General features: G+C 33.6%; 1 protein-coding gene across 1 annotated transcript; it reads right to left on the bottom strand.

Annotated features, from left to right (window-relative positions):
- Window positions 1–7,547: 7,547 nt before the first annotated feature.
- LOC106354766 (probable BOI-related E3 ubiquitin-protein ligase 2) lies at window positions 7,548–9,132 on the bottom strand. Its single transcript, XM_013794796.3, has 3 exons — window positions 8,865–9,132; window positions 8,381–8,750; window positions 7,548–8,301 (listed from the first exon to the last, which is right to left on the bottom strand). Exons 1-3 carry the CDS (start codon window positions 8,918–8,920, stop codon window positions 7,777–7,779), a joined length of 951 nt encoding a protein of 316 aa, XP_013650250.1. The 5' UTR covers window positions 8,921–9,132; the 3' UTR covers window positions 7,548–7,776.
- Between the last annotated feature and the right edge of the window lie 4,797 nt (window positions 9,133–13,929).

Here is a 13,929-nt window from a genome sequence, read left to right as displayed (position 1 = left end):
TTTTTCACTTTCGCATCAAAAAGCACAAATGTGGTAAACTATTGAAATAAGAAAATCACATTGAACCGAATCAAACTTTCGAACAATATTTCTAATGAAAAAGTACAAAATAAGATCAATAGGAACATAAAAATCTAATTTGTAAAATAAGTTTATAGTACATAATCCGCGCGTAGCGCGGAAAAAAGCTCTAGTAATCCTAAAGAGAAGTGAAATCCACATATGAACCGTCTACCCGAATATTCAAATGGGCCATAAACAATGGGTCATATCCGCGTGGTAACATAGTGGAGTGTAGTAGGTTGTTTTCGAACCCAGGTTGCTTATCAACCTAAAGCTCTCGATGGTTGAGTACTAGTACTTGTGTAAGATATTATTGACTTGTGTCCAAGAAACAGAACCGTAAATACTATCTGTTTGATTGAGAATGCTATCTTGATGAACGCTCGAACGTGTCATAGCGCGGTACCAAGGGAGATGTGACTATGTACTGTGAATGTGATTGTGAACAATCTTGTCCATGTGGAGGTTGTTGTGTATTATAACTACACTTGTTTTTTACTCAGTGTACACGACTCTCTTGAGAAAACGATAAGGAGAATCTTCTATGTGTTTACACACAACACACACGAAGGAACATTTATTTTGAATGCAAGAGAGAGGGGGTCCAGAAACTCATGTGGCTTTGTGAAGGCATCATGTGAAAAAGAGCCAAAGGGAAGGACAATTAAATCGCACTCCACACTCCCCATTTGAGAGACCTGAGAACAAAAGGTCAGTGTTTTCATTATTAGACCACAGAGTGCATTATAATATACGAACCAAAGACCTGTCTCGTTCATTTTTGCTGGCCCTGTTTTGTTTTGTGGAGATAAACAAACAAAACTCTCTTTCTCATTGTGTTGGATGGTAATAGGCTGCTGATGATAAATCAATTTTTACTTTACGGATAAAGACTAATAAACACTTGGTTTCTCGTGATGAACTGCGTAGTTAGTTGTCAGTTTATGTCCTTTAGTTAGGTTCCGTGTCTTGTTTGAACATGCTAACTAACCTATATATAGTTGAAACATATCAATTTGAAATCCACACCTATTGGCACAAAAGAACATCCAAAGTCAGATTCTTCTTCTTTTTTTTTTCTTGAAAACTTTAGCAAGTTAATGGATTCATGTCCTTGTCATTTGGCATCTTCATCCAAATGAAGGGTACACAATTCAAAGCATAAAGACAAAATCTTGAGGTTGATTGAAGCATCACGAATCAACTAAACACACATCTTTTAATACAATTTTTTTCTTCTCTTTTCTACATTTTCCCTGATAAAGCCAAATCACAGACCAAACTTAAGGATCATCCATTAACATCTCAACGTATCAACCACGAATTGGAATATATACGCTGATGTTGCATTTGATTATACAGAAAACTACTGACAAAGACTTATAACCACATTTTAGATATTTGAATTTTTCTTCTTCTAAAATACTTCAGCAGGTTCTCTATTGATTGTTCTTGGAAAACTTGTCTGGTACACAGACAAAGACGTGGTGTTTCTTTAAAACCAAAGGGGGAGAGCCCTGCCCCAGCTAGATACTTTTTAAGATGATGATGATGATGCATTATAAACAACTTGACACATAAAAGATCAAACTTTAGGGGGTATCATATTCATGAATGGAAGGTTTTGATATCTTGGGGACAAAAACTCCTATGGTCCATTATTTTGTACAGTGGTGAGTGGTCCTACTACAGTCCCAACCATTTTTTTCTGTGAATTATGTGTACTGTTTTGGACAGAAGAACACATCATGCAATCACCCAATATTATTTTCCTTCATTGTTTGGTCCAATCTCTCTCTCATTTTTTTTCTTTTGAAAAATCGTTTTCAGCATTTTTTTTTCAAATCCCCAAATCTAATTCAGTGATCAATTAATAGCCAAGTACATATTCCAGAAGTATTTGCATTTCTTCTTCTGTATTAGATATTAGTACATATTCCAGATCTTAAACTTTAATGCATCTAATTCTTGTATTGGTCTAGTTATAGTGTTATACCAACTAATTCCATGATTATGTTAATAAGTGTTGCTTTGTGGTCATTACTCGGTGCTGATTAAATGAATAAAGATGATGACATCTTGAGCCTGAAGCTCCTCATGCATGTCTGTGTTTTTTTTTACTGTTAGACCTTTGCTATTTTCAAAATGTGGATCATAGACATTGTACCAAACTTTTGATTCTCCATTTTTCTCTTTTCTTTTGTTTTCTTTTTATTGTTTCTTGATACCCACATCAGCACTTTAGTTATCTTTTTCCCAACAAAAGATCTTTTTATTCCATTGACATAGTCCAATCTGATTTCCATGATATCTATCCACATGAAAAAGAAGAGGACTTTCATGTATACATTAACATAAAAGTAGCATATGTGTACATATACTTTATATAAACCTATTGCATCTTGGATATGATACCTGCCCACTAACCCCAACCAAACTACATAAATGATTTGGGTAGTTGGCTTTCTTTCTCTTCTTTTAAAAATTTAAATTCTCTTCTTTTCTTAAGACTTTGGGATATGTATGGGCACCTAATATAGACAATAAACAACTGTTACAAACACTTTCCTAGACACTTTTCCCTGTTCAAGAGAGAAAAAAAGAGTATCCATGAATAGTAGTTAATAGGTGTGGGGATATCAGAGTGTGTGAGAGAGATAGATTGCAATGATTTTGCTATATTCTATAGGTATTCAGATGGGTCTATAACTCATAATACCACTCTTTCATATCTTTCTTATTGCATCATCAAAATCAAGTTCCAAGTTATTTTGTGATTTATAATAACATTATAGAATCTGACATCATTTCTGCACAAAAAAAAAACAATAAGAGGAACATATGTGCAGGTCTATTGTGATCATAATCATATATATTTGCTGTGATATTTAAATATATGTAAAAATAATACAAAAAGGGAAACACTTTGAGGTCTAAATCTAATTCACATGAGCTTTGAAGTGTTTGTGGTTCAGTGGGATATGACTGATTGTTAACACTATATTTTTCTTTTTATAATTCTTTCTACATTATTCATCTTTTGAAATTGGATGGTACTAATGATGAGAAATAAACAAATGTCTTGTGGCTTTTCCTGCAGTGCTTTCAGAATACTTCACACCAAATCCACCCAATATAAAGAGCCAAAAAAAGAAAGAAAGAGAAAATTTTCATTTTTCTTCTTTGGCATTTGATAAATTGGTAAGTCATTGATATTCGTGAGTAAAATAAGAAGAAAAATGCTCCTAGCTAGTGTTTATATGGTATTATTATTTAAGATTGATCTCTTTGTGTTTGCCTTTACCAAATCCTATCTCTTCTTCAAGTTTAATATATCGTTTGCCAATGTAAAATTTTCAAAGAAAAATCATGTGATAGATAATCTAAGTGATCTATTATCGATGGAGGTCAACAATTGGACCTTAATATACAAAAGACCAACCTCTGAAAATGAAGTCATTTGACAAAAGGATTGGTTTGTGGGTACTCCTCACTTTGAAATTTTGAATTTATCTATTCTACCTATAGTGGAATTGTGATTCTGATTCACATCATTGACAACAAGAGGAGTGTGTTAAAGGCTAAAAGAGGTGAAAAATGTTTTTGTTCCCATTAGGGCTCATTTATTCATAGTTATGCAGTCAAATCACATTGATGGCCTAGGGGTGAAAACTGATAAGTGGGGGCCAATCCCCAACAATAAGCATACAATTGCTAATTTAACTTTATTAATTTAAATATTTTCTTAGGACAAATAACAAAAAAAGGTAAAAGCTACTATAATCAATAGGGTAGTGAGTGAGGTTGGACCATTTCATCAGTGCCCCCTTTCACAAGGTAATCTATAAAGTTTTTAGTGTTCCCCATCATGACCCCTCTTAGCATCTATTTCTCAACTTTAATTATTCCAAAGACATTTTGATGTAATCTTTAATCTTCTATATAATAAGATCATGTATGTACTCCACTATGATACGCATATGTACGGGGAATAAACCGTTTAGTTTAGTGGATGTTGCACTTCTAAAGATGATTTTTGATTTAATCATGTATCTAACTACCTATATATTAGTTATTGGCATTATTGAACTCACATGATGTTGTATGTTTCCACGGTTTATTATAAATATTCATATATATAGTTAACTTGAAATTGTTTTTTTCAACTCCTAAGCTGACTTTTGTTACATACCATGGATAAAGTTGAATTGCCATTTGAACTGAATTGTTTCCTTAAAATTTGCGAAGTAAATGTTTTAAAGTTGCTTTACAAGAAATCAAACACAGGATAAAAACGTCAATGAGCTATGATTTCACAGCATAAAATGATCATTGCAACTTCTTTATTCATCATTCAACCATATGTTATTTCTTTCTTATGCCATATGAAACCTAAACGGTGAAAGTTTTATGGGATTAGAGGTTAATTATATAGAAATCAAATAGAGTTGTTTTGATAAACAGTTCTCACAGCTCCAACCCTCCAAACAGTTATATCAAAATCGTAGCTTCCAGAGTAATAATTAAACAAAATTACTTTAAGAAAAAATAGAGAAACCCCACTAAAACCGAAAATTTGGATAAATAAATGGGTGTTAATAAAAAATAATATCTAAAATATAAGTGGACAAGTTGAATGACACAAACCCTAACATCTCAACATTTGCATATCCCATCACTTTACACCAAGTCTTCCCACTTTTGCTTCGTTTGTTTCGCTTATTATACATACATTATTTAAATAAAAGCATAACCGTAGGGAAATGGTCCTTAGATTCATCAAAAGTTTCCAAATAATAAAGTAATTTATATAAACATCAATCGGTCAAGCGTCACTCTCTTTATTTTTGTTCTTGACTCATTTGTTGCTTAGTGTGTACGTGACGTTTGGTTCCTTACCTTCACATACTCTTATCTCCATTTTCAGTATTACAATAATGGGTGAGAAAACTCATAAAATCACGGGTTGTCCATATATATAGTTTACAACTCGGTGGAGCAGTCACTTGTATAACAATACCATACAAAACAAACTGTTAAGTGATAATGTGGGAATCTATGCAGAGATGTATATCGTTCTGCGATGTTTAACTAGATTTCTATTTTGAAGCATGCAACAAATACAAACACACTAGCTCGCATGTTAATGTATAAGTGCAAAAAAATGTTACAATATTGATAGTGGAAGATTTAACCAACTCTATATTAACTTTCGGCCGTAGAAAATTAGCATATTAGTTCTGTCTAAATTAACGTGCATTCTCTTTTTTTTTTAATAATGTGAAAGACTTGTTAAAAAGGAGAAATAATATTGAACGTTTCAAAATGTCATGGTTTAGAATAATGCACCTCCATTGGATGATCCGCATGTGAAGGCACAAACAAAGATGTCTACATCTAAATCTAATTAATATACAAATATGCAATCCACTACTTACAATCGTATGATTAACATTAGTTAAACCAATATTTTAGGTTTTGATTTTCTCTAGGCACAAATAATAAGATTAAACAGGAGAAAAAAAAAGATAAATTTTGCTTTCAGACTTTTTATTCGTGCAACGAGTATATCCTCTTTATTAATGTTGGCATGATCTCTTCACATCGCTTTCTCGTCTCCTCCTCCCTTTTATTTACTTTTTAATATCTAAATAATTTTTAATACAATACAATAATAATATCTATTAATATTTTTGGGTACTATTCAGCAGATTAATCATGTATAAAGCAACCTTCAAATCTTACTTATACAACTTGATTTTTAAAAAGTTTAGTCTTACCCTTACCACTGGATTGAATTAATCGATTTAATTATTGCACTTTTTTTTTCTTCTGTCAACGACGATACTATTACTAAACTTATTTTCTAATCGTCTTATATGTTGTGAAATGTTTTCTGTATAGTGGTTGATCAATACTTTTATGTTTAATTGCTTATATATACGCTAGCTTTCAGTTTTGATATTCAAATGTATAATTTGTTAGTAGTAAGATATGATTAGTTCGTCACAAATATGCTAGACCAAATGTTTTTCGATACTGACATGCAAAAGGATATTATATTATACACATATATGTCTGATTTCATACTATATAGTTTAACCACCATTGCTTTTCTGTCTGAGACTAGAATCATATGTGTATTTAATTCATCTCTACAAATCGTATAAATATATACTAATCTCGGATTCCCGCAGTTAATTAATTTAAAGTAAACACAAATCAAGTTGCTAGAAAACAAATGGAGTATCGAAAAAATAAACAGTTAAGAGAGAGAAAGTGTCAGGAGTAGTACGCAGGACGAACAACAGCGACATTTGCGCGCGTCCGACGTGTCAGCTTTTTACCTCCTCCACTGTCTCTTTCCTCTTCTTCCTCTCTCACGTTTCTCTGCCGGCGCGTGTCTTCTAAACCCCACAGTGTACTGTTATAGCCGGTCCCACACTTGCACCAATTATCTATTCTGTTACTTTAATTTTATTTCCTGCAGTTCTGGGATTATTCTTTTTCTCAATAATAATAACTATTATCTTTTTTTTTTAACTATTATCTTATACGCATCTTTTTTTTTTTTTTCCATCTGAGATTTATTAAGTGGGTCAAAGCCCAAAAGACTGAGCCCAACAACTTTACAAAAAAGCCCAAACAGCAAACGGGCCAACGCAACAAAGAGAAAAGCCCAACCAAACGAGCGAGCCAAAGAAAAACAGCTATGGGCCGTCGGCCCATAGAGTAAACCGTCGAGGAGAGAGGGACACGTCACCCACCGCGTGTACGTTCGCCCGGCGATGCATGAACACGTGTCAAGATGAAGGTCCGCTGTCGTCCACCGGAAGCTAGGAGGCGGCGCATCAGAACTCCGCCGATAGCGGAGATTAACGATGAAACGGCTGCTACAAGAGCCAGCTTCAAAGAAACCCAATCGCCCACCGGATCTACACTTCACAAAGGAAACACAATCATCACAAAAGAAAGAGAGACGATTGGATGGTGATAGCCAGAAGAAGAGTAGATCGACGAAAACGGGAAACAACCCGAAGTAAGCCGCCGTCACATGAAGGTATATGCGACGCGGAGACAAAAGCCGGCCGATCTTCGCCGGAGGAGAAGGCGAGAACGCCGGAGACAAAATCCGGTCGGATGAAACCGAAACCGGAACCAAGAGGTCGATCTCTCTCACTCTCAAACGATCTTTGCCTCTCTGAAAGATAGAAATTTAGTAAGAGAGAAAAAATTGTCGAGAGAGAATTCTCTCTCTAGGAGAGGAGAGAGAGCGACAAACGCATCATTTTACATCTTATACGCATCTACATTATGAAAGTATAAAACAATTAACAAAAATCAGTTACATAATCTTTCTGTTTCTTGAATATAAGTTACAATATCGTTTATGTTACAATTTTTTTTTGTTTGGCTCTTTGATTTCCACATTTTTACTACTTTGATTTAAAAAAATGTTTTAGATTTAAGTATGAAAATCTATATTGAATTAAAGCATATTTATTAAGAGATAAAGTGAAGAAATATTAAATAAATATCTAAAAAACAAGGAGGATTTTCTCTTTCTTTATGGCAAAGGTTTCTTCTCATGAACTCTTATCTAAAAAAATATATTCTACGAATTTCCTTACAATTAATTGTTTAAGAGAAAAAAAAATAAAAACTTCCATTAACAAAAAAAAAAGAGAGAAGATAGTTTCCATAAACGGGGGGTCAAGGTGACATGTTAACATGAACGCTAGCGTTTTTGGGAGACCTACAGATGGGACACGTATGCACACTGGACCCACAGACTCCACACAAGCACAAGTGTCTGCACGGTAAGACCAACACACACGATTCCTCCTCCCCACAGCTTCTGCACATCCTACCTTTCGCCACTACCGTGCGCCTAACCGTTTCTTCACCCGAACTACTCCCGCAACACGACTGCGCATCATCGTCACAATTAGCTAATCCTGCGCCGGTTATATCCTTAACCTGCGCCAGGACCTCCTCGAGGTTGGCGCGGAGGTTGTTAGCGGTCGCTTCGTTACTCTGCGCGAGATCCCGCCAGATTTGGTTCTCGATGGATAGCGACTTCACGCGCTCCTCGAGCGCGTGGTTGATCTTCCCGATTCTCTCTCGCTCTTCGTCCTTGACTCGTAGCCGTTTCGCGAGCCCATGCTCTATCGCCTCCACGATCGTCCTCGCTTGCCTCTTCCTCTTCTCTTGAATCTCGAACTTCACTCTCTCCATCTGATCATCACAACGGAAGAGAATCAATCAGTTTCTTAATCACTCTAGTGCCATTGTTATTGACGCGGTTTAGACTTACATGAAGGGAGACGAATCGATCGATATCGTGCTGCTGCTGATTGATGTGAGAGGAGAGATCAATGTCTTGGCCGAGGAACGAGTAAGGAGCAACGTACGATGGTGATACAGTGCTCTGATGGTGAGGGTAGTAATCGGATCTCGAGTCTCTGGAGCGTTTTCTCGTCTGGAGATTAGCACCGTCGGCGTAGTAATTAGCGAACGAATCTGCGGTGCAGGAAGCGCCGTACATATGATGAAGAAGAGGAGGAGGAGGCGAATCGTCCGTGGCGGAGAAAGGTGAAACGACGCCGTAACCGTTGGTGCAGAAACCGCCATTAGTTGTTGGTTCCATCGTGGCGTTGTCGTTATTGTTATGCATCATTAACTCTCTGCACACAAACAAACAGTACGAATATTAAAAAAAAATCATCAATGCACACAAAGAATACTCCAAAGAATCAAAATACATCAGATCACAGAAAGAGAGAGAGTTAGAGACGAACCTGTTGGAGAAGAGTTGAGGAGTAGAGAGAAGAAGATGGTGAGCATCGACGGCCATGGAGAGAGAGAGAGGATCGATGATGATGATAATACGGAGGAGGAGTTTTAAAAAGGGAGAGGAAACTAGAAATGCATGCGTTTCGTTTTTTTGGTTTGCTGTTTTGATGTGCGTGAAGAGAGAGAGAGAGAGAGAGAGCCTTTGCTTTTTTATTTTGTTTCTTATCTTTATCTTTCTTTGAAAGAAGAGACCAAATCGAAACGAGCCTCAACATAATGGTTGTTTCCTATTTATACACATCGACGCCTTTAACGTGAATAGAGGAGATAGAGAGAGAGATAAAGTCAATTTAAAAAAAATAATCAATTTGGAATATTTAATTTGTTCAAAGGTAAATCTATTTTACATTGCTGAATTTAATTAACCTACCATTATCTTAGGGTTTGAATCAAATAGTAATGTTGATTTGGCTTACCCATATCTTTTTGGTAACGTTTTCCCATAAACTTCTCATTTTAACACGTTTTCTGTAATTCAATTCAATATTTTTTTTTTAACTTTTTCTCGCACGGTTTTGGTATTTAGTTACCTAATACTCTGGTTAGTTGAATTGAATTGATCATCTTGTTCATTGTTGTTAACTCCTTATTCAACAATAAGATTTTGATTTGTTTAATTTGAAGTTTTATCCCACTGATTGTGTGGTAATTTAAAACAAAAACATTGTCGGTTATATTCTTTTTTTTTGAAGTGGGTAACTTGTCGCGAAACTGGCGGAAACTTATAGAATTATTTTAAAGGTAAATACCGCTAAACACACCAAAAGAAAATATAAAATCAGAATCGGTTATATTTTTGATATTATCACCGTACCAAATAAACAGAGTATACCGGTTGGACCGTTAATTTCGCGGTATTTTAGGCTTTTACCTCCGAAAAATGATGGAAATTACGTTTGTACGATGAGAATCATGCAATATAAATATGACACGTGTAAATGTTACTAGGAGTCATGCGTATTGCCATGTAAGCATTCCAGCGTGGCGGACAATTTTCACTGGGACCCACTATTTGTCTTTTGTACGGTCCGTTAAAATGAGTAAAATCTTACTTTTTCCGTATTTGTAATATTTTTTTCGTACGAGTTTGGCGCCATGTGATGCCACGTGGTGAAACATCCTGGCTACTTCTGTTTGACCCTTTCTACGACTTTCATGGAGTATCTTTATTTATTTAACATCAACCAAAAAGTTGAATTTTTTCCCTTTGTTAATTTTATCATTAGATTTCTTAATAAAGTGTTAATGAAATCAATTTAAATGATAAATCTTACTCATAGTTTTTATTAATGATAAATTCATGACTATTATACTATTATAGATTAATTAATACAATAACAGGCTGTATTTCTTAAAGTAAATAATAGTGTGATATTATGTTAACTTTCTTTAGATAATATGGAAGTTAAAGATCAACTGTATTTTTATTCATGATTTTCTTATAAAACTAGTTTAACTGTATTTTTTATTCATGAGTTTCTTATAAAATAAATAATTCTAACCACGTTTGAATTAAATTGGATTTGCTATCCTTGAGTTTCATCAAAATAAACTAAAAATTAAAGTATCAATCCTTATGTATAATAGAAACACAGAGCACCCAAGAGGTGAAGAAAGAGAGATGGAGACATATTCGTCTCTGAAGATGATATCAGATATAAAGTAACGCACAAGAATTAATTCCTACTTTGATTTATGTCCCTTTTCCTTTCTTTTTTCCTACTTCTTCTTTACATTTTTGTGCTTTGTTATATTTTCTTTCCCACGCATTAAAAGTTAAAACAATATGCCTTTGTCTTTTAGAAGCATTCAAATCTCCACCATCTTAATTTGTTTTTACAAATACCAGTTTTGGAAAAGTAGATTTTGCAAAGTAAAAGAGTAGGCATGGTGCACAATTTACGTGTTTGGTTCATAAGATCGATATTGATCCTCATGCGAGTTTGATGTGTATTATGAGATGACCAACATCGTAACGAGACATTAACTAATGGGTGTCTAGTCTATCTCATACAATTAATCAAAGTGTAATATTTATAATATGAAGTGTCTATCCTAAGAACAAAAAAGTCTTGAACTGTGGTTTCCTCTTTGATTAAGAACAAGTGACATTGCACCTTGACTTTGTTGTATTGTATCCTTTCTTTCCTCTTTAAAATAACTTTTTATTCAACTTAAAGTTGGTGCTGGTGTGTATTCATGTGATGTATATCATCATTTCAAAAGAAGAAAATAAATCCATAACCATTGTAAGAATCTTAAAGGGTGCCTTACCTAGAAACTTCATCTTTCCCACCACTATAATTCAATTTGTTATAAAGAAAGAATTCTTGCTTTTGTGAAATATATACCATACTCATATATCTTTCGGTTCATATGCACTAAGTCATTAATATTCGTTTTTCAAAGTTTTTGAAATTGGTGACTTTAGTTGCACTTTTGTTCCAACATCATATCACACACCTATATCTTACAACAATTCAAAAGAGGCTTAAAGCTTTCCACTGAAGGCATGTGTTTGAATTAATTGTTTGGGACTTGCTAGTGCATACATATCACATGTACTATGGTCCATACAGGAGGAGCTCGTGACCTAACATATTACATCCTATTAATCTTTGGATATTTATCAAATGCACCAATACATCTTTGGATCTACCAAATGGATTGGAACTCACAATCACAATGATCAAAAGAGTTAGGTCTGAGAGGTCCCGGTTTAATTAAAAGATGTGTTGGGCCATCACTCTTTCTTGCTCTCCAAAGAATACCTTACTTAGCCGTATCATCGAAACTTAACTTCATTATAACACAATATCAAGATTTTATTTATTTATTTCATGAAAATCGTTGCCCCATTAGGAGACAAGAGAAGAGGTTTTCTGCAAAAGACTTTAACTTGGTGTCATGTGTGGTTGTGCTTATGGACACAGTGTGTGGTCCCCTTCATTTTTTTTTCTTTCAAATTAAATAAAGGAACCAATGTGTCGATTGCATGATTCCCACTACTGCTTTCAATCTCACCTTCTGCTATAAGATGCATTATGATCCCACCACTGCTTTTAATTCATTCAGACAAAAAACGTAATAAATGTAAAAATATTACTGTATGTATTATTTTTAATTTTATAAATGTGTATGAATACGAGGAGAGCTATTCATCGAAATGAAATTTAAATGTACTGAGTCTACTGACTTGTTACCATCAGATCATGAACCACATTAACTCCAACCAAGAAGGCAAAGACAAAGGTGGTGGGTTGTTGTTGTAGCTGTCAGATCACGGATTCACTTTCACCAAATAAAGAATTGGTTAATCGGTTTGAATCAAAAGTAGAGATTAGACAACAAGTTATGTGTTGTTATTAAAGGAAACTTACACAAATCCATAACTACATGAGCCTACAATTAATAGAGATATTCTAGTTGGGTGGAATGTTGATCCAATTTGTTGAATCATGTATGTGATCACAACCGCGTGAACTAGCAGATTCAAGATCACAATGACAACGGGATTTATTATGCGTTTCAATGTTAGCCACTGGAAAAAGTTTGTGACATATATTTAGCTAAGGACCAGGCAAAGAGCTCATGACACAAACTGCATATCTAGTCAAAAGACAAGGCCTAATGTGAAGGTCTCACTGAATGCTTTTAGAACAAACAAAGACACATAGCAGATGAATAGGGATAACCTCAACGTTCCTACACTTTACTTGACCAGGCCTTCTTCCAGAAAATGTTTCATAGAGACCCATGTGTCCCCGTAGTGAACTAACTAGCTGACCATAAAAAGAAGTAGTGATAGTAGAATAGATTTAGCTCGGGAAAACGGCCTATTCATGCCCGAACTAGGGGTTGCTGAGAGAATACATACCTCAACTTTTACTGCAAGTCGAAACATACCTACACTAATCAAAAATTTAAAATTCATGCCTGAACTATGGGTTGATAAAAAAATACATACCCCAACTCTTATTGCATGCCAAAACATACCTTAACTAATCAAAAATTTGAAATTTATGCCTAGTCTTTAGAAGTCAACGCTAATTTCAATCTATACTATTATTTTTGAAATAATTTTATAGCAACGGAGCTCTCACGTTAAAAAACAGAGTGGCTAAAGTTTATGTTATCCTTAATGAATTTTTATATATATTCTATTATATAATAATAAAAAATTATATTAAAAATCTTATATATTTTTAAAAAATTATGATGATTCTTATATATTGTGTTGTTATCTTAAAATAATAGTTTACTATTGTAAAAGTAAAAAAAATTAAGAGACATGATTTTTGCAATATTATATTTTCTTAAAAATATATGATAATTCTTATATATTGTGTTGTTATCTTGAAATAATATTTTACTATTTTGAAAGTTAAAATTTAAGATAAAAATAATATCTAAGTAAATATTAATGGAGCAATATATTTGTATAAGGATATTTTCTAAGAAGTGATTTTAAGATATATTTGTATATATAAGAATTATCTTTTTTTTTAAATATAATATTGTAAAAAATAACTTCTTTTAATTTTTTTACTTTTATAATAGTAAAATATTATTTTAAGATAACAACATAATATATAAGAATCATCATAATTATTTTTAAAAAATATATAAGATTTTTAAAATAAAATTCATTTTATTTAAAAATTCATTAAGGGTAACATAGAATTTAGCCAATCTAATTTTTAACGTGAGAGCTCTGTTGCGAAAAATTACTTCGCAAATAAAATTCATTTTATTATATAATAGAATATATATAAAAATTTATTAGGGGTAACATAGATTTTAGCTACTCTAATTTTTAACGGGAGAACTCCGTTGCGAAAATTTACTTCGCAAATAATAGTATAGATTGAAATTGGCGTTGACTTCTAAAGACTAGGCATAAATTTCAAATTTTTGATTAGTTAAGGTATGTTTTGGCATGCAATAAGAGTTGGGGTATGTATTTTTTTATTGATCCATAATTCAGGCATGAATTTTAAATTTTTGATT

Source organism: Brassica napus, chromosome A7, assembly GCF_020379485.1.
Source record: "Brassica napus cultivar Da-Ae chromosome A7, Da-Ae, whole genome shotgun sequence".
Classification (NCBI taxonomy): Eukaryota; Viridiplantae; Streptophyta; class Magnoliopsida; order Brassicales; family Brassicaceae; genus Brassica; species Brassica napus.
The sequence above is the reverse complement of the archived record's forward strand: the minus strand, read 5'-3'. Positions and strand labels throughout refer to the sequence as shown.

What these genes read in the sequence shown, in the direction of transcription:
- LOC106354766 (XM_013794796.3), bottom strand. Translation starts at nt 8,920, where the DNA reads ATGGCCGTCGATGCTCACCATCTTCTTCTCTCTACTCCTCAACTCTTC. An exon ending in CCTCAACTCTTCTCCAACAG is followed by an intron (nt 8,751 to 8,864) that starts GTTCGTCTCTAA and finishes GTTTGTGTGCAG; the next exon opens with AGAGTTAATGATGCATAACA. An exon ending in ATCGATTCGTCTCCCTTCAT is followed by an intron (nt 8,302 to 8,380) that starts GTAAGTCTAAAC and finishes TGTGATGATCAG; the next exon opens with ATGGAGAGAGTGAAGTTCGA.